This window comes from Patella vulgata, chromosome 8 (genome assembly GCF_932274485.2).
Source record: "Patella vulgata chromosome 8, xgPatVulg1.2, whole genome shotgun sequence".
Lineage (NCBI taxonomy): Eukaryota > Metazoa > Mollusca > Gastropoda > Patellidae > Patella > Patella vulgata.
In genome coordinates, this window is record NC_065886.2 from 47889539 (window position 1) to 47917419 (window position 27881).

Genomic DNA, 27881 nt, shown 5'->3' on the forward strand with positions numbered 1-27881 from the left:
TTTGAATCAAATATCAAAATTTTAAACAAATAACAAATATGACTCATTTGAATAAATTACTGGTTTCGAAGGCTATAAATACAATTTTTGCCCAAATTACGTCATTTCCGGTGATATTGAAAATGTTAAATTGGTTTGACCTAGTTAAAATTGACATTACACATCAAATGGTGTCACTTTTATGAAAATCGAATAATAATTGACTCTTTTACAGGCAAACTAGCGTAAAAAGTGACTCATGCAAAATTGCCCATTTCTCGGCAACTGCGCATATTACAAATTAATTTTCACATACATTCTCTCCGTATAGATTATTGCTACGAGTTTATGAAAGTTACGACGTAATATTTTAAAATATGAAAACGCTGGATGGGTTGTAAATAGCTTAATTTTACACCTTTTTTCACCTTTTAATCGAAATAGCCCGAAAACGGAATCGAAATTAAAAAAACTGGTCCCAACATTTTGTGCGCCTTTAAAGGGCGCACAATTTCAGTTATACCAGATTTGAAAAAAATAATATTTGCTTTCGGAAAATGGTACCTAACTGTCAAAATTGTAGTTTTTTGTCAATTTACGCCACTTCCGGTGCCGACAGATAACACTATTGGTAACAAAAAAAATGACAATTGAGACAACGGAGCATATGAACTTTGTTTTATACAAATCGAACAATAAATAATTAATCTAGGACTGAAAAACTGAATTAGCCAATGGGGGCCAAGGAAAATTACCGAGACAAAAAATTTTCACATTTTTGCCCAAGTCAGAGGACTCGTTATATTTGTGTAAAACACGACTAAAAAATATTCATAAATAAAAAAGTTTTTTGTAAAAATTTAAATTTTCTAAATTTAGCGCCTTATATCTGCGAAGATTTGCCGAAAATCAAAAATCAAAAGTAGCGTAGCTATGTGCCCCGTCTCCGGCTATGCCAAAATGCATCGAAAGTTAAAATCCAATGATTATTGTTAAAATTACTGCAATATTTCTAAAAACGATAGCTTCGGTGATTTCGGACATTTCGCATTGTCGCAGAACGTTCAAAATAGCTTTATCCTCTAAGTCACACCCACTTTTCCGATAAAACCGAAGAAATCGTAACGATGCGACAAGTAGTTGCTGAGATCTACTCAAAACAAAAGAAGAATAATAATAATAACTAGAACTGCGATGCAGTAATGACGGGTTTCACCGGTGCCACTTTACCCTAAACATGTTACTTCCCGTACCAATGAAACCATTAAACAGGTTTCCACATAAGCATTGCACACATCAAATAAAATGGACGCCGAATCAACAAAATCCAGCAATATCAATTCATTTTATACATTTGTTACATGTAAGTGTACTGTACTTCCGGTGATAATGAAAATGTTCAATTACTTTTATGAAATCAGAAATGACATAGGGCATCACATGGTGAAAATTGTATGTAAATCGAATAACAATTGCCACTTTTATAGACCAAAAACCTTGAAAAGTGACTTGTAGAAAATCGCCTATTTCTCTGCAACCGTACAAGTTAGAAACCATTTTCTGGTATCTGTATGATCGTATGGGTTCAATCTATTTGCTGATTGGAATCAAATATCATAATTTTAAAAACAATACAAATAAGACTCATTTGAAAAAAATATCTGTTTTGAAGGCTAAAAATACAGTTTTTGCCAAAATGACGTTACTTCCGGTGATAATGAAAATGTTAAATTAGTTCTATGAAATCATAAATGACACAAGATATCATATGGTGAAAATTTTATGAAAATCGAATAATAACTGACACTTTTATAGACCAAAAACCTTGAAAAGTGACTTAAGGAAAATCGCCCATTTCTCTGCAACCGTACAAGTTAGAAACCATTTTGTGGTATCTGTATGATCGTATGGGTTCAATCTATTTGATCAATAGAATCAAATATCATAATTTGAAAAAAATAACAAATACGAATCATTTGAATAAAATATTGTTTTTTGAAGGCTAAAATTTAAGTTTTGAGCAAATGACGTCATTTCCGGTGGCAGCGCAAGGGGTAAAATGGTTTGACATAGTCCACTATGGCATTAGGCATCCAATGGCGAAAGAAAATTGAAAATCGAATAATAATTGATTCTTTTACAGCCAAAATTACGTGAAAAGTGACTCATGCAAAATTGCCTATTTCTCGGCAACTGCTTATATTACAAACTAATTTTCACATACATTCTCTTCGTATGGATTATAGCTACAAGTTTATAAAAGTTACGTAAAAATATTTTAAAATCTGAAAAGCCTGAATGAGTTGTAAATAGGTCAATTTTACGCCTTTTTTCACCTCTTAATCCAATTTGCTAGAAAATGAAAAAGAAATTAAAAAAACTGCTTCCGACATTTTTTGCGCCTTTAAAGGACACACTCTTTGAGTCATATAATTTTTCAAAAAAATAATATTTGTTTTCAAAAAATGGTACCTAACTGTCAAAATTGTAGTTTTTGGTAAAATTATGCCACTTCCGGTGCCGACAGATAACACTTTTGGTAATAAAAAAAATGACAATTGAGACAACGAAGCATATGAACTTTGTTTTATACAAATCGAACAATAAAAAATTAAGCTAGGACTGAAAAACTGAATTAGCCAATGGAGGCCAAGGAAAATTACTGAGACAAAAAATTTTAACATTTTTGCGCAAGTCAGATGACTCTTTAATTCTGTGCACAACACGAGTAAAAAATATTCATCAATAAAAAAGTTTTTTGTAAAATTTTAAATTTCCGAAATTTGGCGCCTAATATCTTCGAATTTTTGCTGAAAATCAAAAATCGAAAGTAGCGCAGCTATGTGCCCTGTCTCCAGCTATGCCAAAATGTATCGAAAGTTAAAATCCCATGATTATTGTTAAAATTACCGCAATATTTGTAAAAACGATAACTTCGGTGATTTCGGACATTTCGCATTGTCGCAGAACGTTCAAAATAGCTTTATCCTCTAAGTCACACCCACTTTCCCAGTAAAACCGAAGAAATCGTAACGATGCGACAAGTAGTTGCTGAGATCTACTCAAAACAAAAGAAGAATAATAATAATAATAAGAATAATAATTTTAACAAAAACAATAGTGTTTCACACAAGCTTCGCAGTGTGAAACCCTAATAAGAACTAGAACTGCGAAGCAGTAATGACGGGTTTCACCGGTGCCACGTTACCCTTGAACTTATGTCACTTCCGGTACCAATGAAACCGTTAAACAGGTTTCCACATAAGCATTGCACACATGAAATAAAATGGACACAGAAACAACCAAATCCAGCAACCAATTCATTTGCTACATGTCAGTGATCCTGTCAAAATTACATTACTTCCGGTGATAATGAAAATGTTAAATTGGTTTATGAAATCAGAAATAGCATCATCACATGTTGAAAATTTTATGTAAATCCTATAATAATTGCCACCTTTATAGACCAAAAACCTTGAAAAATGACTTGTAGAAAATCGCCTATTTCTCTGCAACCGTACAAGTTAGAAACCATTTTGAGGTATCTGTATGATCGAATGAGTTCATTCTATTTGTTGATTGGAATCAAATATCATAATTTTAAAAACATTACAAATCTGATTCATTTGAATAAAATATCTGTTTTGAAGGCTAAAAATACAGTTTTTGCCAAAATGACGTTACTTCCGGTGATAATGAAAATCTTAAATTACTTGTATGAAATCGTAAATGGCATTATGTATCACACAGTGAAAATTTCATGAAAATCGAATAATAATTGACACTTTTATTGACAAAAAAACCTTAAAAAGTGACCTGTTGAAAATTGCCTATTTCTCCGCAACTGAACAAGTTAGAAACCATTTTGTGATATCTATATGATCGTAAGGGTTCATTGTATTAGTTGATTTGAATCAAATATCAAAATTTTAAACAAATAACAAATATGACTCATTTGAATAAATTACTGGTTTCGAAGGCTATAAATACAATTTTTGCCCAAATTACGTCATTTCCGGTGATATTGAAAATGTTAAATTGGTTTGACCTAGTTAAAATTGACATTACACATCAAATGGTGTCACTTTTATGAAAATCGAATAATAATTGACTCTTTTACAGGCAAACTAGCGTAAAAAGTGACTCATGCAAAATTGCCCATTTCTCGGCAACTGCGCATATTACAAATTAATTTTCACATACATTCTCTCCGTATAGATTATTGCTACGAGTTTATGAAAGTTACGAAGTAATATTTTAAAATATGAAAACGCTGGATGGGTTGTAAATAGCTTAATTTTACACCTTTTTTCACCTTTTAATCGAAATAGCCCGAAAACGGAATCGAAATTAAAAAACATGGTCCCAACATTTTGTGCGCCTTTAAAAGGCGCACAATTTCAGTTATACCAGATTTGAAAAAAATAATATTTGCTTTCGAAAAATGGTACCTAACTGTCAAAATTGTAGTTTTTTGTCAATTTACGCCACTTCCGGTGCCGACAGATAACACTATTGGTAACAAAAAAAATGACAATTGAGACAACGGGGCATATGAACTTTGTTTTATACAAATCGAACAATAAATAATTAATCTAGGACTGAAAAACTGAATTAGCCAATGGGGGCCAAGGAAAATTACCGAGACAAAAAATTTTCACATTTTTGCCCAAGTCAGAGGACTCGTTATATTTGTGTAAAACACGATTAAAAAATATTCATAAATAAAAAAGTTTTTTGTAAAAATTTAAATTTTCTAAATTTAGCGCCTAATATCTGCGAAGATTTGCCGAAAATCAAAAATCAAAAGTAGCGTAGCTATGTGCCCCGTCTCCGGCTATGCCAAAATGCATCGAAAGTTAAAATCCAATGATTATTGTTAAAATTACTGCAATATTTCTAAAAACGATAGCTTCGGTGATTTCGGACATTTCGCATTGTCGCAGAACGTTCAAAATAGCTTTATCCTCTAAGTCACACCCACTTTTCCGATAAAACCGAAGAAATCCTAACGATCCGACAATCAGTTGCTGAGATCTACTCAAAACAAAAGAAGAATAATAATAATAAGAATAATAATTTTAACAAAAACAATAGTGTTTCACACAAGCTACGCAGTGTGAAACCCTAATAATAATTTTAACAAAAACAATAGTGTTTCACACAAGCTTCGCAGTGTGAAACCCTAATAATAATTTTAACAAAAACAATAGTGTTTCACACAAGCTACGCAGTGTGAAACCCTAATAATTTTAACAAAAACAATAGTGTTTCACACAAGCTACGCAGTGTGAAACCCTAATAATAATAATAATATCTTTAATAGGGTCAGAAATTAGGCCAGGCCTTTTAACAATGTCAAGACGTGGTTATGCTTCTTAATTCCCGCCTACAAATGCGTTAGAATTTCTGCTCAGCTAGCTATTGCTTAGCTCCTCCCCTTTTTGGTATTTTGAACGGTGCGCTATAGCATCAACCTGGTGCTTCGCCAGGGACTAGGTCGTTTCATGCCACTACCGGTTCATCTAGGCTGTTTCATCCCAAATTTATATGGGTCATTTCATCCCACTTATATCAGGATGTTTCATCCCACAAATTTATACATTAATAACAATAACAATATGTCAATGCACTTGAGAGAATACTCTTCTAAACATCGCTAAATAAATCAGTAACTTTTCTTCCACAAGTATGTGTCTGTGTTAGTAATGTCGCATGATACCCCAAGATCATTGGTTGTCGATTCTTCGTCGGCATTGGTTGCGGCACTCGATACATCATGACGAAAATCTGGTACCATTGATGCGGCAAAATTGGAGTTCCATGGTTCAGCAAAGTGATGTACTTCTTCGTCAGTGTTGGTTCTCGGTAAGCTACTTCTTTAGTAACGCAATCGAGCAGCGAGATAATCTTGAATATGAAAATGACTAAAATAAATAATCAATAATATATAAAATAGGCCTACTATCACTAATTAAATAATATATATTCTTCAAAAAAAGAAACGCACAGTGAGTGACATTTCGTCGTCGGTATACCCTCACTCTACTATCACCTCGTGGCAACAGGAACCGCAATTGTTGTTCGCTGAACCAAACTGTTCTCCAGCGTTGATGTGGCCATACCATGTGTCTGAACCCATTGAAGTCGGATTTGTCAGTGTCGGCGTATTTCAAAACAGCAGCTCTAACCGGACATCTGGCTCGTAATCAGATTTCACGTAGGCGTTTACGGACTGTCTGGTCTGAGATCCTACGCTGTCCAGGAATTGCTGCAGCAGTAGCGAGGTCGCTGTTGTGAACCGTTTCCGCAAATGACGTAACTGGATATGAAGATCCGGGGCAGGTGGGGTCACTCTTGTTTGGCCTGAACTTGGGCGGTCACGTGTTGAACTTCACTGTCGGTACCTATCCCAAAGGCGAGAAATGGTACTCTGGGAAACATTCAGCAACCTGGCTACATCTGTCTTGGATTCACCTACCCGTAACCGACTGATAGCGTTGTTGCGTTGGTCTTCTTTCAGATATGGCATCACTTGGCTCGTTGAAACCGAGAACCCTGGGATTTTAAAGGCCTTCGATTTTGGTTTTGTGCGAAAAGCTTGCAAAGTTGTTAAACTCGTGTGTTTTGGTGCAATCAAGCGAAAACAAACTTCGGCAAACAGCAAGGGCGTGGATTTGTTATTTCGATGAAAGCTGTAACTAGGGGTAATATGATGACGATATGGAAACATTAACTACCTACATCAAAGCTGCACAAATATTAATAAATCATGAAGTTAAGCGAATCGTCCAAAGACGATCATTCTACGATCAGGACTGTTCTCTATGAATATCTTGGCGACATGCTTTGGGCCATGATCATGAAGGAGGCCATTATGCAGTGCAGTCGTTTTTGCGTCATGGAGTTGCGCAGCCAAGTTTTGATACGACGCAGAGTGCTGAAGGATGTCCCAGGTACTTTTATGTAGAAGTTAACAAATTTACCTGCTAATATTCGTAGATCATGAAATATAGCCGTCTCGCGCAGAAGGGAAGGCGTTTTTTGTTTGGTTGATTTATTATTTTGATTGACAGCTGCGATCGGTCAATTAAGGGGGGAGGTCGTGAAGATCAGTAACTGTGGCGAGACCCAAGGCGGTGGCTAGATAGCCTTTAGACCTATCCCCCCCCCCAAATGCACACCCAAGGCAAACAGTATGACCAGTCACAATTATTGGCCCTACATTTAAAACCAATAATGAATTTTGTTTATCCCTACACAATGACATTACCAGTAAGATTTATGGAAACAAAGAGAGAGAGAAATGGGGTTTAACGTCCACTCGACACAAACTAGGTCATTTCGGGACACATGGTTCAATTTTATTTCAATAATTCGCATGCGCGTAGGGGTCTTTAGCAGTGGGAGGAAACCGGAGGACCCGGAGAAAACCCACGAGATTGGCGACCCTACTCCTTGTCACGTACAACCGGGGATTCGAAACCACGCCAGTCGACTCAATGACAGACTTTATGATACAGCGCGCACGCTAACCATTCAGCCATCCCCCCCCCCCCTACATTGACAAACTATCAAAGTTGGATAATACTGAACTTTATTAAGTAATTACGTGGAGGGGGGGGGGTATTTAAAATAGACTGGATTTACTATCACTAATTAAATAATATATATATATAATATTTAAAATAAACTGGATTTATAAAATGGTATAAATACATATACTAAACAGCAAAAAAAAAAACTAAAAAAAAAAAACGTCAGTACGATTTCAAAATCAGAGAGGCAATGTAATCAAATCATTCTAGAAAACGACTTACTAAATGGATCAAAGCAATTTTTTGTGAACAGTATATTGACACATTAGTGATTAATTCATCACAATTCCAAAATTTAGAGTGTGTACACAGTCCGTGGATCAGTATCTGGTGTGTCCACCGCGAGTGTCAATAACCGCAGCGTCTGTACATGAAGTGGACCAGACGATTGATGACGCCATTGTCACCTGGAACCAAACTCCCAGAAAAGCCTGGCGCAATCCATCGGTCTCGGTACGACGTTATTAAGTCTCCTCTGAATTTCACCCCAAAGATGTTCAATCGGGTTTAAGTCCGGACTAAGGGCTGGCCAGTGCATAACGTTGACACCGTTCAGCTGTAGAAAGTCCCGAGTAACTGGCGGTGTGGGCATAGTGTTGTCATGCTGAAAAACGTTGTTTCGATGACGTTCTAAATGTGGTATGACGTGGGGTCTGAGAGCTTGATCGATGTAGCGCACTGCTGTGATGCCGTCTCCTTTCCCTGGACCAACTCTCTGGTTCAGGCTGATTACACCCCAAACAATTACGCTTGGACCCCCCCATGGGTATTGTTCCATGACATATTGGTCAGAGTAACGCTGGCCACGTCGACGCCATATTCTGTTCCTGCCATCTGCAGTTGATACGCAATACCGACTCTCATCTGTGAACAGAACAATTATCCATTGCCTGTGTCGCCAGTTCTGGTGTTGTTGAGCAAACTGTAGACGTTCACGTCGATGGCGAGGGATGAGGATCGGTCCACGGTAAGGTCTATGGCAATGGATGTTCTCTCTGGTGAGACGTCGGCGCATATGGGTCTTCCGTGTGTTCCCGCTGTCTGGCGTCTATTCAGAGTAACAACAAGAATATTGAAAGTCAACTCACCTGTATTACATGTTCGATGGTACCAACGATCACGTGTCACTGCATGTTGGTATAAATACAAAAGATGAATGATAATTATTCGTTATTGGTAAAAACAGAAAAATAAAAAAGTCCTTGTAAATCAAAAAGTCACCATAAAACACTTATAAAATCGCTGTCATAATCAAAATTAATAAAACAAATTAAAACAGGAGGTCCAGCTGACTGATGTTTGACGTCATCAGTGCGGATAGAAAAAATCCCGCGGGGTAATCTTTCGTTCGTTCGTTTCTGAGGTTTTACGTCCACTTTTTTTTAATGCATAATATTAATATTATCTACGATGCAATATATATATAAAACCTCATTGAAATTAAAGATGGCAAAATAAAACTACATTTTTATGCTAACGTTTTCACCGCGATAGTGGCTCTTCATAGACTATTGTTAATTGAATTATTGTTTAATTTTAATGCCTGAAGAGCCGCTATCGCGGTGAAAACGTTAGCATAAAAATGTAGTTTTATTTTGCCATCTTTAATTTCAATCATATATTACCAAAGAGCAGCTTTAATTAACTATTCAACTATATATATATATATATATATATATACAATTTCGTTGGTTTCTGAGGTTTTACGTCCACTTTGCATCCATTTCCACCTATTACTACTATCTGGTGCTTTAACGTCTGCTTCCACAGAAGCAGGCCCGTAGCCAGCTTGCTAGCTTTGGAGGGGCAGTGAAGTTTTTAGGTGGGGGGGGGGGGGGCACACCCGGCACAGTCTACAGTACCGGTAGGTATTTTGGAGCTATGGTCGCAATTTTTTTTTGGGGGGGGGGGACCCTTGCCCCCCTCTGGCAACGGGCCTGCACAGAAGTGATATCCATTTACACCAGTTTCGGATCATTTTATAGCTAGATTACGCTTTAGATCAAAGTAATTAATTTTATTTATTACTTTATCTGGCTTCCTATTTATGTAAATACAACTCAATTACATGCCTTTTTTTTACTACTCCATGCTAATCCCTAACAATTAATAACCAGGGCCGTAACTAGCTCAGAGCAACGAGGGGGCGGGAAGTGTTCTCGGGGGTGCTGTAATATTGACGGACAATGTATATCTATTTTTTTTATGGTCGAAAATATTTTCACAGGGGGGGCTACCCCCCCCCCTCCTAGTTACGGGCCTGTTAATAACGTCTTTAACAGTTTATTTAATAATATTATAAAGTACAACTCAGTTAATTAACTGCTATTCTAATAACGAGGGTGGGGGTGAAACATCCCAATGAAAAATAGGTTGGGATGAAAAGCCCGAGGTGAAATGGTCGTGGGATGAACTGACCCGCGTTATTCAAGTGTACGCGATCGTTAAAAACATTATATTTGATAAAAACAAGGGCTTACTGCCTTACAGTTCCAGGTTTAACACTCAGTAGGCTTTTCTAAAACAAGTAAAACACAAGGTTAAAGGTAACTATAAGCAAACAAAATATTTATAGGCCTGCACTTCCGTCTTCGAAGTTTATTTCAAATTATTATTAATATTTGATAATATTAATAATAATTGAATTTGACTGTCCTATCATGTACACGTGTACAGTAGTACTACAGTAGTAGCTCTATTCATATTTCATGAACGTACCATTTGTTTACTTTCCATAGGTGAATTCTTTTTATAGCATTGCCAACGGGTTTTCAGATACAACCAATGATGCCGTAATTGTGAACTATCAAGAATGAATAATCTGAAAAAATTTCGAAAAAATATTGAAAATTAAAAAAGTTATAGCAAGAAGGCAAACCAGAGGCGCTAAAAAACGGCTTTTTTTAAAAACCGCAAAAAAGTGACCGAAGCCAATATCTCAGTAACTATACAAGGTCTATGAAAATTGCACTAATTAAAGATCTAGATGTACTTGATAAAGCCAAATTGTCGCTATAATATTCTAGTATATATTTTTTATGTTACAGAGGTTCAAAGTTGGGATCCGTGCCAATTTCGCACAAATCACAGCAAAAAAATGGACAAATTTGTGTGTACTTAAATTGTAGCGCTTTGACATTAATACAGAGGCTTATTTTTGAATGAATAAGCACACATTAATTAAAGTGTTTTCAGTCTGTTCTGTTATTTATTTTTTGCATGACAACACCTTAAATCTCAATTTTTGACCGTATGATGTCAATGTCGAAGAGAAACAAGTTTATGTATATAATTGGGCACCTACTGGTTCCGAGGCCATTGACCACTGGCCATTCACAATCATACAACAATTATAAACCGGTTATACTAACGTATACTGTGGATATTTTTAAAAATCATGAAAGTGTGTGGCAAAATGAGAAATAAACCTGTAAGCTTTTGGCAGATTTGCCGCCTTTGCCACGCCAACTGCTTTAGTTGTTTATAAGCTGCCATGTACATCAATTTGAGATTGTTTGTTTCAGGAATGAAAATTAACAATTAAACTATGATTTATATAACAGCTATATTTTTGTGATCAACATCACTACAATTTCAAATAAAAACAGTAACATAGACATAATTAAAACATTTGAATATCTTAAAAGAGTCCAAATAATCCTAAACAATGAGTATCATGATCACTTCAATAGTCTGATAAATATGCAAAATGATAAAAACATAATGTACTGTGCTTAATAACAAATTAAAAGGTAAGCTTATAAAAAGTAAGATATGATCTACATGAAAGAGTATTAAAAAAATTCATTTGTGATACATGTGCATTACGATATACTATATTATAATATCAGTGGTAGAAGTCTAGCTTTCTTGTTGAGACATTATCCCATGAAAATAAAAACAATATAAACATTCAGATGGTGATACATCTTGCCGAGACATTATCTATGTCATAAAAATATTAAAAAAAAAAATTACAATAAGATCAAAATTCATATCTGTTACTTTTCAATATGAAATTAAAAATGTTCACCCACCGGTTTAAAATAAATGATAAAAAAAAGAAACCATTATCACATTTATCAACAAATATAAGATTTCTAATACATGTATCTTCTTACAAAAACAAACAATAATAACAATATAAAATATCACATTATTCATATGCGATATTTTTCAAAATAAACAAAAACATTTGACGCATCAGGCCACTTCTTTCAGGTAGAAAATGTTAAAAATAAAATAAATATTATCACAAATATTGAAATAACAAAAATAAGATTACTAATACTGATTTCAAACAATAAATTAAACTAACTTCTATGATTCATAACAAATTTATAATAATTATGGACTTTCTTGAGAATGCTGAGAAACAGTCAGTTTCAAGCCCCCCTTTTTATAGTCTTTATGCAAATTGTATGAGTAGGCCTATATATCATCATCTTTTGTCTATTTTATGTTGTACCAAGTAATATCAGGGATCGCCTTTGGCTATGTTTGGATTTGGATGAGTATATATTATAAGCAGTAGCTTACTTCTTCAGCTACAGTTCCTGAAAAAAAAAAATCCAAGGTGGTCAACAACATTCACAATTTTTATCCTTTGTTAGTGAAATGTCTGGCTAAAGTTTGGTTGGTAGCTTTAGTAACATTCAATATAATAAAAAAAACCTGTCCAAATCTAACATCATTTTTTTTACACTGAAGTCTGTGGGGGTTTTTAATTATGGTCTGATCCCTGATCAACCACGAGTTACGTCCCTTTAATTCCACATGGTTCAATTTCAGCCATTTTACGAATTCTTACGGGGGATACGGACTTAACAAACGGTCAAACTAAGTAGTTAATGAATTGGGCTTTCCAAATATAGCAAAATCTTGTGCGTCGAGGGCCTTTTTCGAAAATTTCTCTCAACTTCAAATTCATGAAAATTATCAGAAAATCTTACCTCAGCTTCTCAAAATCCTACTCGACAGCAAGTTCATCTATTTTTCTCGATGGTAAACATCACGTGGTCAATGTTTGACACTCTGAATATTCATGACAAGGCATAACACGGCGTATACTTTTCTCTGTCAACTTTTTGTGATGTCGGTAAATAGTACAGCCAGCGCTCCTAGCGGTGTTTAGCATCGCTACTTTTTATTTGAATGTCCATACATCAATTTCCTTTCTGCGACTTTTGAGTATGACACTTATAGTCTGGTGGCTAGCGCAACGGGCGTAGTGAAACATTGATTTCTAGCTGTTGTTGTTTATTATTAAAGATTTAACGTCCAATCTAATGTTTAATGTATAATATTATGTATAAAAAAAGTGGACGTAAAACCTCAGAAACGAATGAACGAAAGATTATCCCTCAGAATTTTTTCTATCCGCACTGATAACGCCAAACATCAGTCAGCTGGACCTCCAGTTTTAATTAGACGCCCACATTTTCATGTGGACGTATATTGTCGTCGCCCCTGTCTACAGGTCACAATTCTTAGCCGATCTCCAAAAGATCTTTGCTGCTTTCGATATTGGCATGTATCGGATCGAAACTTCATGGATTATGGCCCCTGTTTGTACAAAAAATCACGTTTTTAGCTTGTGGACCCTATAGAGGTCACAATTTTTATCCGATTTTGTTGAAACTTGAAATGTAAGTTTATAACCCACAGATCTCGGTTCCTTTCGATATTCGCGCATATCGGACTGTAACTTCCTGAATTATGGTCATAATTTTTATCCGATTTAAAAAAACGTATTATTATATCACTGATACACCCTAAGGACTACTGAGTTTGAATGTCGTGAAAATCGGCCCAAAATTGACAGACAAAATGGCTGCCGTTCGTTCTCAAATATCGTAAAAATATGGTATATCAAGGTTGTGGACCCTATAGAGGTCACAATGTTTATCCGATTTTGTTGAAACTTGAAATGTAAGTTTTTAACCCAAACATTTCGGTTCCTTTCGATATCCGCGTATATCGGACCATAACTTCCTGAATTATGGCCCCGGATTGTACGAAAAATCTCGTTTTTAGCTTGTGGACCCTATAGAGGTCATAATTTTTATCCAATTTAAAAAACTGTATTATCATATCACTGTTACACCCTAAGGACGACTGAATTCGAATTTCGTGAAAATCAACCCAAAATTGACAGACAAAATGGCCGCCGTTTGTTTTCAAATAGCGTAAAAATACGGTATATCAAGGTTGTGGACCCTATAGACGTCAAAATTTTATCTGATTTTGTTGAAACTTGAAATGTAAGTTTATAACACAAAGATCTCAGTTCCTTTCGATATTCGCGCATATAGAATGTAATTTCCTGATTTATGACCCTTGATGGTAGCAAAAATCACTTTCTTGTTAGCTTGTTCTCTATCCATCTCTCGAAAATGTGGGCGTATCCTGCCTGGCAGCCACTGGTGATATTTGCGCATGGCGGATCATAACTTCCTGAATTATGGCCCCTGATTGTACGATTTTGATTCTTTTAGAAATTCGTGCATATCAGATCGTAACTTCCTCAATTATGGCCCTTGATTGTACGAAAAATCTCGTTTTTAGCTTGTGGTCACTCGAGAGGTAACAATTTGTATCCGATTTAAAAAAACGTTTGAATATATCACCGTTACACCCTAGTGATGGCTTAGTTTGAATTTTGTGAAAATCATACCAAAATTGCCGAACAAAATCGCCGCAACTTGTACGCAAATTGTGTAAATATATGTTATATCAAGATTGTGGACCCTCTAGAGGCCACAATTTTGATCTTGAATCGTGTTTTTAGCTTGTGGTCCCTCTAGATGTCACAATTTTTATCTGATTTAAAAAAACATTTGAATATATCACCGTTACACCCTAATGATAGTTGAGTTCAAATTTCATGAAAATCGGACCAAAACTGCCAAACAGAATGGCCACCCCTTGTATGCAAATAGTGTATATATGGTATATCAAGCATGTGGTCCCTCTAGAGGCCACAATTTTGATCTGATTTTGATGAAACTTGAAATACATGTTTATAAACCAAAGATCTTGGTTCCTGTTGATATTTGTAACTTCCTAAATTATGGCCCTTGATTGTACGGAAAATTGCGTTTTTAGGTTGTGGTCCCGCTAGAGGTCACAATTTTTATCGGATTGAAAAAAACGTTTGAATATTTCACCGTAATACCCTAATGACGGCTGAGTTAGAATTTCGTGAATGGCCGCCCCTCATACGCAAATAGTGTAAATATATGGTATATCAAGGTTGTTAATCCGATTTTGATGAAACTTGAAATATATCTTTATAACCCAAAGACATTGGTTCCTGTCGATATTCGCGTACATCGAATCGTAACTTTCTGAATTATGGCCCTTAATTTTACAAAAAATCGCTTTTTGTTTAGCTTGTTCTCTATCCATCTCTTGCTAAATGTGGGCGTATCCTGCCTGGCAGCCGCTGGTTTTTTATAACTTAGTAAGTTATGATTAGTACAACCAGCATGTTAACTGAAGAATGTCGTCATTCCATATCAGCTTGCATACACAGTGATAAGATATGTAGTGCCCAGTGACGTCATGCGCCAATCAACTGGATTACGGTTGTAATCAAAAAATACTTGTAATCAAGTATGCAACTTTTACATTGTCATTTGATGTGCTCTTTAAGAGCCATTCCACGAGAAAACCATGCAATATCAGGTAGATGTTCGAAGGTGGGTGTCAACCGATTAAGTTCATACACACAGGGTTTGGTCGACCCACCGAGCCTACTCCCCAGCCAAAATCGCCGATTTCAGAAATCAACCTTTTCCAAGATACAGGTCGAGTACGTTTTTCGGCTGATTTTTGTCATTTTTAGGCCAAATTTTAGCTATTTTTGTCGCACTACTACCGCTGTTGCATGACCCTGGCGAACTAGGTTTTGGTTGTTCGTGATAGTCGGGGTCTTTCCCTATCACATTATCATGGTCACCCGGTTCAAGTTCATTTTCCATAGGTGTCAGGAGACTACACAAGATACGTGTCTGGAGATACCTGAAATGTACCCTATCTTCAGATCGCGATAACTCCACTGGAGCAGGGTTTGCGATAAAAATTAAAATCAATTTATTTGCAGCTTGACCAGTTCTAACAACATAAGAAATAAAATCGTTGTCAACTATCTTGCAAAGTATGAAAATTTGTGTCGAAAGTTACCAAAAACTTTAGTTTTGATTGGGATACATCGGCCGATTATTCAGGTACCCAATCGCCAATATTGTTATTCAAAGGGTCAATATATCAACTCCGGCTCCCCTTCAACCCGCTTTGCCAAAATATTCAGTCTCGATGTGGTTTGGTATCCAGTCTACAAATCTACAAGTCTACATCGGCCGATTATTCAGGTACCCAATCGCCAATATTGTTATTCAAAGGGTCAATATATCAACTCCGGCTCCCCTTCAACCCGCTTTGCCAAAATATTCAGTCTCGGTGTGGTTTGGTATCCAGTCTACAAATCCAAGATGGCGTCCCCCAGTGAATATGGATTTTTGCAAATTCTCGATCTAGAATGATTATTTTTTTTTTTTCTATGAAACATGAGAAATTTCTATTCAAAATTTTGAAAAACAGTCGAGTTACAGCAGATAAAAGTCGACAATTATGCAAAACAGACCCAATTTCCATGAAAATCGCCTATTTAGTCTTCACCGTGACCTTCAATCGCGAGGTCATCAGGGATACAATTTGAAGTTCACACGTTGCTCTATCGAAAAACCAGATCTCATTCGAAAATAATGAAAAACAAATGAGTTAGAGTTGGGATTTCAAAAATGTTCTTGTCCGACATTTTACCGAAAATAAAGGGGTATAATTCTTATCGTTATTTAAGAAGACAGATTCATACCACAATTAAAAATGATGTGTCAACAAAAGATTCAAATCAGCACGTAATAAAAATAGGAACACCTCGCTATTTTTGTACGCCCACATTCTCGTGTGGATGTATATTGTCGTCGCCCCTGTCCGCCCGTCCGTCAACAATTTGTTTATGGGCACTCTACAGGTCACAATTTTTATCCATTTTCAACACAACTTGAAATATAGTTTTATGCCCCTAAGAATTCGGCTCCTGTCGATATTGGTATGTATCGGACTATGCCCCCTGAACTTAAGAAAAATCACTTTTTTAGCTTGTGGACACTGCACATGGAGGATACAATTTTTATCTGATTTTGATGAAACTTTAAAGGTACGTTTATAACCCAATTAACTCGGTTCCTTTCGATATTCTCGCATATCAGATCTTAACTTCCTGGATTATGGCCCATGATTGTACAAAATGTCGCGTTTTTAGCTTGTAGCCCCTCTAGAGGTCACAATTTTTTTTTTGATTTTTAAAAATGCTAATGATGGCAGAGTTCGAATTTCGTGAAAATCCGGTCGAAACTGCCGGACAAAATGGCCGCTCCTCGTATGCAAATAGTGCAAAAGTATGTAATTGCAAGGTTGTGGACACCCTCGAGGTCACAATTTATATCTGATTTTCATGAGACTTAAAATAATTATGTTTAGATCCCAAAGATCTCGGACCCTGTCGATATTCGCGCATGTCTGACCGTAACTTCGTGGAATATGACCCCTGATTTTAAGAAAAATCGCGTTGTTAGCTTGAAGTTCCTCTTGAGGTCACAATTTTTATCCGATTTTAAAAAACGTTTCAATATATCCCCGTTATGCCCTAATGACAACTAATGAAAATTGGAGCGAAACCGCTGTACAAATTGGCCGCTCCTCATAAGCAAATAGTGTAAAAGTATGTAATTCCAAGATTGTGGACACTCTAGAAACACAATTTTTATCCGATTGTGATGAAACTTAAAATGTATAAGATCTTGGTTCCTTTCGATATTCGCGCATATCACATCGTAGCTTCCTAAAATATGATCCTTGAATATACAAAAAACACGTTTTGATCTTGTAGTCCCTCTTAATGTCACAATTTTTATTCGACTTGATGAAACTTTTATATTATATACTTTTATATCCCAAAGATCTTGGTTCCTTTTGATATTGTCGCATGTCGGACTGTAACATACTGGATGATGGCCAATGGTTGTACGAAAAATCACTTTTTATTTAGCTTGTTCTCTGTCTATCTTTTGCAAAATGTGGTTGTATCTTGCTTGGCAACCACTTATTATAATGACTGTCCATTGATTTTGGGGTGTTATATACTATTAGGATAATATGTGACATCAAGGACTAGTTTCTACATGCTGTCGGTTGATATCAATGGATTAAACTTTCCGACAATGGAGAAACCACCGAGGTAATCACGTAAATAAGGTTGATACTCATTATTGGATTGATGAAAAGTCCGACAAAAGAGAAGCAATGATTTCTATTCAAGATTAGATTGGTGAATTTCCCGACAAAGTAATAAGTCAGTCAAGCGAGGCAAATTAAACAGGTAAACAACGTAGGTGTATAGACGGTATAATAAGAGAAATACGTTGATCACGTAATTACCTAATCAATCCAGCCTATTATCAACAATTATCGGGTTTATTATATTAATTTTGAAATTTTGAATATTATTCATCATACCTTGATGTCCGATTGGGCATATTCCTGGCCGGACATTTGGAAAATAGCGTAACGGGCGAAATCCCAACAGTTAAGAAACTGAAATTCGACACGAAAAGTGACGAATTTCGTAACTTTCGACACAAATTTTCATGCTGTTAAGGGTTAGTTGACAACGATTTTATTTTTTATGTTGTTAGAACAGGTCAAGCTGCAAATAAAACGATTTTCATTTTTATCGCAAACCTTGCTCCTGTGGAGTTATCGCAATTTGAAGAAAGAGTATAATTCAGGTGTCTGCAGACACGTATTTTGTGTAGTGCCATGACACCTACGGAAAGAGAGGCTGCATTGGGTGACCATTATAATAGGGTAGGGTGAGACCTGGACTATAATCACCAACCAAAACTTAGTTCGCTATTGGTCGATTAACGGCTATAGTAACGCTACATAAAATGGTCGAAATTTGACCCGAAAATGACAAAAATCAACCGAAAAACGTAATCGGGCTGTATCTCAGAAACGGTTGATTTCTCAAATCGATGATTTTGGCTGGGGAGTAGGCTCGATGGGTTGACCAAACCCTGTAAATATGAACTCAATCGGCCGACCCCCCCCTTCGAACCTTCTGCATGGTTTTCTCGTGGAATGGCTCTTAAGTTTTAGTTTTATAATAACTTTGGTCATATCGCTAACAACAATGTCTATTTATTCATACGTTTATTAAACTCAATGTTGAACAATGACCACAGCCATTATAAACAAGCTTTCATTACAATGAAAGGCCAACATATTGGATAATTATTGTACATATAACATCAGATATCCCCTTGGAAAGATTCTAATGCTAACTATGACCTCTATTTTGTTCAGAAGGTATTCTGCAACCTTCTTTCAACTAGTTACCCTTTATTTGCCGAAAACAATACTTCCTATATTCTATTTCTGTAATCATACTTTTCAGGTAGAAGATGTCTGAATTTAATCATAACATAAAAGTGAGCCCATATAGGAATTGGAAGAACCCTGATTTACCAAGTAAATGCACTTACAGTAAAGATAATGAAGAATCACCACATATTCATCATAAAGTGTAGGTTATTCTTAAATCTAAGTTTTTGTTAATCAACACCAAATATCAGGGCTTGCCACGAGACGCGAGTGATTAAGTACTCGCGCAAATATAAAAAATAATTTAATCAGAAATAATGGAATATCGTAATAAAAAAAGCCGTAAACAATTTGTATGCCTTCATATTGATGCACTATTGTGCACGCGGCGTGTCTTTCCAGTGCCACCTGTTGTTACTAAAAATACTTTGAGACGCGTACTGCCAGGCGTTTTTTAAGCCGATGTCCTTTGCCATGTCTGGATAATAAAAAATTGAGCGGATATTGTCGTTTCTATTGCAATTCTTTCGTAAATTGTGTGCTAGAAATAGTAACTTTTTAAAATCTTTGTCTACTAAAGGAAAAGTTTCGTCAGATATCATGAACTATTAGGAAGTAAAAGAGTATGCATTGCCATATATGTGTGAAATAGCTTTATTCAACGTCCGCTTCCATCGAAGTGACAAGAGCATTGCCATTAGGCACATGAAATTTAAATGGCTACTCACGCACATCATTCTGTGTGAGTAAATACATGTACTCGCCTCACTCGCGCAAGTCTATATTTGCGTGAGTAGTCATCTACTCGCCTCCAATTTGCTCGTGGCAAGCCCTGAATATCAAATCAAGTGAATTGATCCGGGGGCCAGTCATATGCGTCCTCTGCATTGTACAGTTCCGGGTTTGTAGTGATACAGACTCCACTCAAAATGAAAAAAAAACCCAGCGATTTACACGAAAGACGCAACAGAAATAATGTGACCAGTCTTGATGGTGGTTGTCTCCTGAATTGCGTTTCTTCATGGCGATATTCTGCCACATTAAACCCCATTTCAGTTCATTTCTATAGTGTGATTCATAGGTATATCAGTAAATTACTTAAGGACTGATGAAAGTGGACAGTTTACCCAATACTACCCAATACTACCCAATACCACCCAATACTAAAGATACATTATGGGAGATTCGATAATGAGTTGGCAGTTCTTACTATAATAATTAAAAACTAGATAACGTAAAGGCAATTTGCTGAAAATTTCATTCAAATTGATCTACTATGAACCGAGAACTAAGCGAATGAAATTTCTGCCTAGCCTCGGTCATCATTACTAAAGTCAGTACGATAAACAGCATAATCTCGATTATCCATTTAATCGTTTAATCGAGAAGGAAAGTTATGCTGTAAATCGGCTCACAATCCACTTAAGATCGCAGGCTAGCGATGCCATCTAGAGTTGATTATGGTCTGGATAAGTTAATTAATGTCTAATTAATAATTTAGATAACATTTCAGGCCTAAAGAAAGACCTGCAATAGACAGATTTAGCTCTTGCATAATGTATGTTAATTAAATACTACCTCATTATTCTGATACTTCAATTACATAAAACAAATTGCATTAATTTGTGTTAAACAATGTCTCGCTATGCCAATTATCTCCTTTGAACACCCAATACTTAAAACTATTAATCCTTGCTATCAAAAATCAATCTATTTCCGTAAGATAATGGCCCAATATTACAAAAACAAACAAATAAGATAAAGGTACAATTATTTGGATAAAAAATATGTGGAAAATAAATTGTTTATTCAATGTTTAGCTGTTCAGTTTATGACTGATACTATAAATAGATATTTCAAATGTTTACACTTTTTATAGGAATTCATTCATTGATATTGAAGTAATTGAAGAATTCTCAGTTAAGATAATAAAAAGGTGGGGTTTTTTTATAAACAAAATTTTAACATGTAAAGAAAAAAGACAAAAGAAATATACCTTTACAATATAATACATAAATAAAACTACATTCAATCAATTGCACTTCCATTCAAAGTGGGCTAATAATAATAATATAAATGATAACAATAATAATAATACTGAAATTTAAGGGAAAAAAAAAATGAAAAAAAATATATATACAGTGGACTCTTGTCACTTCCCACATCTGAAGTCCCATCAGATGATTTGCGTATGTGGGGGTTTCGTATTTTATAGATCATTACAATAGCCAGAACTTGCCGTTTATTATTGTTCCATGCATATCTATTCATATTCCTTCATATTACATCGAACTTGTAATGGGGTTTGTTTACATGTGGAAATTGTGTAAAAAGCCGCCATTTTTATACGCCCACATTTTCATGTGGAGGTATTATGCCGTCGCCCCTGTCCGTCCGGACGTCCGTCCGTCCACAATTGTTTGTGGACTCTCTACAGGTCACAATTCTTATCCGATTTCGATGAAACTTGAAAGATAGGTTTATCCCCAAAAGATCTCAGCTGGTTTCGATATTGGCATGTATCGGATCGAAACTTCATGGATTATGGCCCCTGTTTGTACGAAAAATCACGTTTTTAGCTTGTGGACCCTATAGAGGTCACAATTTTTATCCGATTTTGTTGAAACTTGAAATGTAAGTTTATAACCCAAAGATCTCAGTTCCTTTTGATATTTGCGCATATCGGACAGTAACTTCCTGAATTATGGCCCCTGATTGTACGAAAAATCACGTGTTTAGCTTGTGGACCCTATAGAAGTCATAATTTTTATCCGATTTGAAAAAACGTTCTATTATGTCACCGTTACACCCTAAGGATGACTGAGTTTGATTTTCGTGAAAATCCGCCCAAAATTGACAGACAAAATGGCCGCCGTTCGTTCCGAAATAGCGTAAGAATATGGTATATCAAGGTTGTGGACCCTATAGGGGTCACAATTTTTATCCGATTTTGTTGAAACTTGAAATGTAAGTTTATAACCCAAAGATCTCGGTTCCTTTAGATATTCGTGCATATCGGACCGTAACTTCCTGAATTATGGCCCCTGATTGTACGAAAAATCACGTTTTTAGCTTGTGGACCCTATAGAAGTCATAATTTTTATCCGATTTAAAAAAACGTTCTATTATATCACCATTACACCCTAAGGATGACTGAATTCGAATTTCGTGAAAATCGGCCTAAAATTGACAGACAAAATGGCCGTCATTCGTTCCCAAATAGCGTAAGAATATGGTATATCAAGGTTGTGGACCCTATAGGGGTCACAATTTTTATCCGATTTTGTTGAAACTTGAAATGTAAGTTTATATCCCAAAGATCTCGGTTCCTTTCGATATTCGTGCATATCGGACCGTAACTTCCTGACTTATGACCCCTGATTGTACGAAAAATCACGTTTTTAGCTTGTGGACCCTATAGAAGTCATAATTTTTACCCGATTTAAAAAAACGTATTATTATATCACCGTTACACCCTAGGGACGACTGAATTCGAATTTCGTGAAAATCGGCACAAAATTGACAGACAAAATGGCCGCCATTCGTTCTCAAATAGCGTAAGAAAATGGTATATCAAGGTTGTGGACCCTATAGAGGTCACAATTTTTATCCGATTTTATTGAAACTTGAAATGTAAGTCTATAACCCAAAGATCTCGGTTCCTTTCGATATTCGCGCATATCGGACCGTAATTTCCTGAATTATGGCCCCTGATTGTATGAAAAATCGCGTTTTTAGCTTGTGGACCCTATAGAGGTCATCATTTTTATCCGATTTCAAAAAACGTATTATTGCATCACCATTACACCCTAAGGACGACTGAGTTTGAATTTCATGAAAATCGCCCCAAAATTGACAGACAAAATGGCCGCCCTTCGTTCTCAAATAGCGTAAAAATATGGTATATCAATTTTGTGGGCCCTAAAGAGGTCACAATTTTAATCCTATTTTGATGAAACTTGAAATGTAAGTTTATAACCCAAAGATCTCGGTTCCTTTCGATATTCGCGCATATCGAACCGTAATTTCCTGAATTATGGCCCCTGATTGTATGAAAAATCGCATTTTTAGCTTGTGGACCCTATAGAGGTCATAATTTTTATCCGATTTAAAAAACTGTATTATTATATTACCGTTCCACCCTAAGGACAGTTGAGTTTCAATTTTGTGAAAATCGCCCCAAAATTGACAGACAAAATGGCCGCCGTTCGTTCTCAAATAGCGTAAAAATATGGTATATCAAGGTTGTGGACCCTATAGAGGTCACAATTTTTATCCGATTTTGTTGAAACTTGAAATGTAAGTTTATAACACAAAGATCTCAGTTCCTTTCGATATATGCGCATATCGAATTGTAATTTCCTGAATTATGGCCCTTGATTGTAGGAAAAATTACTTTCTTGTTAGCTTGTTCTCTATCCATCTCTCGAAAATGTGGGCGTATCGTGCCTGGCAGCCGCTGGTGTGAATATGCCGTCGACTTGTGGTTTAGAATTTTCTATTGGTCAATATGTGATAAAATCAGCCAATGGGAGCGTGGGTTCCGAATTAGCGTTTATGCAGTGTGAAAGTTTATGCACGTGCATTTCCTAGTTGCATAGTGTATAAAGGGGTATATAAGCCTGGTCAGATTCAGTTTTGGCCAAACAGTCGGTGGGTGCGATCTGCGAACCTCGCATGAATAATTAATTATTCAATTCGAGGTAATCATTCCAAGGGGAGACTTTGTCTTTGGTGCCTCGCAAGTCCTTCAGGAGTAATCACTTATTCCGCTCGGGGCAAGCAAGATCTCCAGAGTAGAGTTTCATCTTTTTGTTAATTCGGGCTGAGGCAGGCGTAACGCTATAGTGTTTATATTTTATTGTAAAGTTAGGAGTTTCTAATTATTTGAGGACTCTGTTTGCTTTCCTTGGTACAAATATTGTTAGTTCGGGCTGAAGCAGCTATGGTGTTTATATTTTAGAGTTATGAGTTTCTGATTATTTCAGAGTTCCGTTTTGGTGATATAAGATTTGGTGCTTACCTTAGTACAAATATTGTTAGTTCGGGCTGAGGCAGGCGAATTATTGTTTATATTTTGTTATGAGTTCTGAGTTCTAATTGATTCTGAGGGTTTTCGCTCCGAAGTTATAAGATGTGGTCTAAGCGAACGCTCCGTTTCTTGGTTCTGTAAAGCGGACATAGGTGACATATGGATAGTTGATGCAAACTTGAATTGGTGCAAGTCTTTTATTTTATTTAAAGGTAGTAACAGGATAAAGTATAGGACTAGTTTAATGGGGATAATGATGATTGGCCAGATTTCCTAATTCAGTTAAAGCAAGTGGCGGAATGGAATGAGTGGTCATCCCTAGAGAAAGTGCAGCAGCTTATAATGTGTCTGAGGGGTAAAGCCCTTAAACTTTTGAGCACTCTTGCAACCTACCAAATGAATTATTAGTGAGCAGAAATTTGCCAGTATATCCGTTATCACTCGTCACATCAGTCAGTTATATAGAGAGATGACTCGTGTTTTCCTTTAGCGTTCGTCACTTCCGACTCAGGAAACCTGTATTACTCAGCTATCGTAGCAATGATCTCTATGTTAAAATTATTTTTGGAATGTGTTTAACTAGCTCTATCACATATGTGATAATGGCTGGCACCAATATTGTCCTTTAAGTGCGTAGGTCATTATATAACATCCTGGACAACTGCCACTCACCGTGTGTAGGGCATAATATAACGCCTTGGAGGTATTTTCCCCAACCTATTCTTAGAACATAGTTCGTCACTTGGGGGAATCCCTTGGGAATTTCCCCACGATCGCAGCATGTGTAGGACGTTATATTATGTCCTGGACAACTGCCACTCACTGTGTGTAGGGTGTAATATAACGCCTTGGAGGTATTTTCCCCAACCTATTCTTAGAACATAGTACATAGTTCTTCATCACTTCGTCAAATTAATTAAAGGGACTATCCCGATTTCAACAGAGTCTCAAAAATAAAAGTCGGAGTACGTATGAAATTTAAGTGCCAAAATATAGAGGAATGGTTTATATACCGTCTCTCAAAATTCCAGCCTAAAATATTGAGTCGTTTGGACGTGAACGTCAAAACTGCTTATCCGGGTCAATTTTTTCGTTGGGTGACCTGATAATCTATTCCCGTTCCTTGGGAGGTCTATATAGTGAATGACCCATGTGCTCTACTTGATAAGGAAAGGTAAATTTCACCTACACATTATTTTTATCAAATAAAAGTCTGGTTTTATCAAGACACCGCATAATACAGCTTAGGACACCGGTCTCCATTTCCAGATGAAGACTGACGGGTTTAAGTTGTTCGAAAACGTATCACAAATATTGATTTAGTTGCTCGGCCCTTAGCTAGAGGATTTTAAGGGATTTTAGCACAAAATTAAGCAGTTTTATTCTCCAAAGAAATATCAGGATTAGCCCTTTAAACAATAGGGGGTAGTTAACGTTTTAAAAACGTCACTCTTAACGGGTTAATAACCCTACATACCAATAAAATGATTTCAAATTGTGCACGAGTTATGCTTGAGGAAACAGTAAGTATTCCTGCAAGGTCAGATGAAATAGTTAGAGAATTCACTCATAACGAAATCACTAGTAACTGTACATCTAACGGGAAATTGTTAGTAGCCAAATCCTTAATGGATGAGAGTACACATATACCAGATGAATCACATGGCAACACAGATGCACCTTCTCAAATCACCACTCATAAATGCCCCAATGTTAAATGTAGGGACAGCTTTTCGGAACATGGAAATAAAATTGGTTTTAGTGAGGCAGGGATTGGTAATGAGAGTTCGGAACGGGTGAGTTCAAACTTGTCGCTTTATAGAACTCTGTTATCGTTTTTCAAGTGTAATGACAGCAGCGAAGCTGTTAGTTTGAATGAAGGTGACAGGGAACAAGACATCTCCATTCCAAATTGGTTATTCACCTGCACTTGTGTAGGAGGATCAATTTACCAAGGTATCATACAACACAAAGTCATGCTTCACTTTTTCTTACGTAAGAAACTTATAAAAATACCGTCCCTAGAAAATTCTCAAGACTATTCTTACGAAAGCACAAGTCAAGTATAAGTCTAAGCACATTGTGACTGGTAAAGTTTACCATAAACTGAGACAACGATGCTCTTTAACGTCATAAAAACAACTTTGGTATGTGAATTACGTCTTATTTTTGTCGTCTGCTTCATTGACGTCATATGGTTCATTTCAATGCATTTGACATGTCCCCTATTCACATATAAAATGTGCCACAAGATAAAAAACGCAGACACATACAAACTAACTGAATAATTGTGAGAGCGCCTGATCTTAAAGTAGCCTGTGTGTTTGTAGCCTATTGTTTACTAATTGGCAAATAAATAAAATGGTTTCAGGGTAGGCCTAGAAGCGAAATTTTCTATAGCATTCTTAATTTGAAATTTCTTCTGGAGAAGGATTTTCTGTTTTGTAATTGTCTCTTTGGGTGTCAAAAGGTGTCAGAAATGCCGCCGAATAACTCTACGGTCAGCCATCTTTTTGAAGCAGTAAGCAAGCCGTATACCTTGCTTGGGACTTGTGCTTAGATTGACTATGTTTAAGAACGAAGTTGTGCTTAAGTTTTTTCTTGGAACGCATAATAACGTTCTTGTGCTTACAATGAAGTCTACTTAAAATCTAAGCACAATAACGTTCTTAAGAATTTTGTGGGAACACAAAATAGGGTAAGTTTACTTAAATGCAAAGTCTACTTAAATCTAAGCACAAGAACGCGCTTAATTGGGCCCTGCTCGAGCCTGTATTAAAACTCTCGACAAGGAATGAGGACTGATGAATAACTAGAATCTATTTTTATTTTCGTATGTTCGTTGGGGTTTCTTGGTGTCTTCTCACGCCCTTGTTTTTGGTCGGGCGTTCTGTTTTAGCGAAGGGAGAATGTGGAGGTTTCGTATTTCATAGATCATTACAATAGCTAAAACTTGCCGTTTATTATTGTTCCATGCATAGTTATCTATTCATATTCCTTCATATTACATTGAACTTGTAATGGGGTTTGTTTACAGGTGGAAATTGCGTAAATAGCTGCCATTTTGTGAATATGGCGTCGACTTGTTGTTTGGAACTTTCTGTTGGTCAATATGTGATAAAATCAGCCAATGGGAGCGTGGGTTCAGAATTGGCGCTTATGCAGTGTCAAAGTTTATGCATATGCATTTCCCTGGTGCATAGTGTATAAAGGGGTATATAAGCCTGGTCAGATTCAGTCTTGGCCGAACGGTCGTGGGGGTGCGAACTGCGAACCTTGCATGAATAACTAATTATTCAGCTTGAGGTAAGCATTCCAAGGGGAGGCTATGTCTTTGGTGCCTCGAAAAGTCCTGCAGGAGTAATCACTTATTCTGCTTGGAGTAGAGTTTCATCTTTTTGTTAGTTTGGGCTGAGGCAGGCGTAATGCTATGGTGTTTATATTTTTATACGCCCAATTTCTTGTGAACGCTCTAAAGCCAAAAGTTATCATCCGATCTTTCTGAAATTTACATGCATTATTTAAATTAGTGAATCGAAGAAGCCTATTGAATTTCAGCAATTTCTGTTTATTATGTCTAGAGTTATGGCCCTTGTTTCACTTTATTGAACCTTGTGAACGCTCTTACACCAAAAGTTATCATTTGATCTTTGTGAAATTTATATGCATTATTTAGATTACTGAAACGAAGAAGCCTATTGAATTTCGGCAATTTCCGTATATTACGTCTAGTGTTATGGCCCTTGTTTCACTTTATTGATCCTTGTGAACGCTCTCACGTCAAAAGTTATCATCCGATCTTTCTGAAATTTATTTGCCTT

General features: G+C 36.3%; 1 protein-coding gene across 2 annotated transcripts in view; it reads left to right on the forward strand.

Moving 5' to 3' along the window:
- Window positions 1-9992: 9992 nt before the first annotated feature.
- The window catches only part of LOC126829638 (cystathionine beta-synthase), a 196491-nt gene continuing 178602 nt past the window's right edge, over window positions 9993-27881 (forward strand). For both annotated transcript variants that reach the window (XM_050559636.2, XM_056102637.1), the window contains exons 1-2: window positions 9993-10123; window positions 19102-19230. In XM_050559636.2, coding sequence (XP_050415593.1) covers window positions 19109-19230 — 122 coding nt within the window. In that variant the 5' untranslated portion in view covers window positions 9993-10123; window positions 19102-19108. The remainder of the gene's footprint in view (window positions 10124-19101; window positions 19231-27881) is intronic.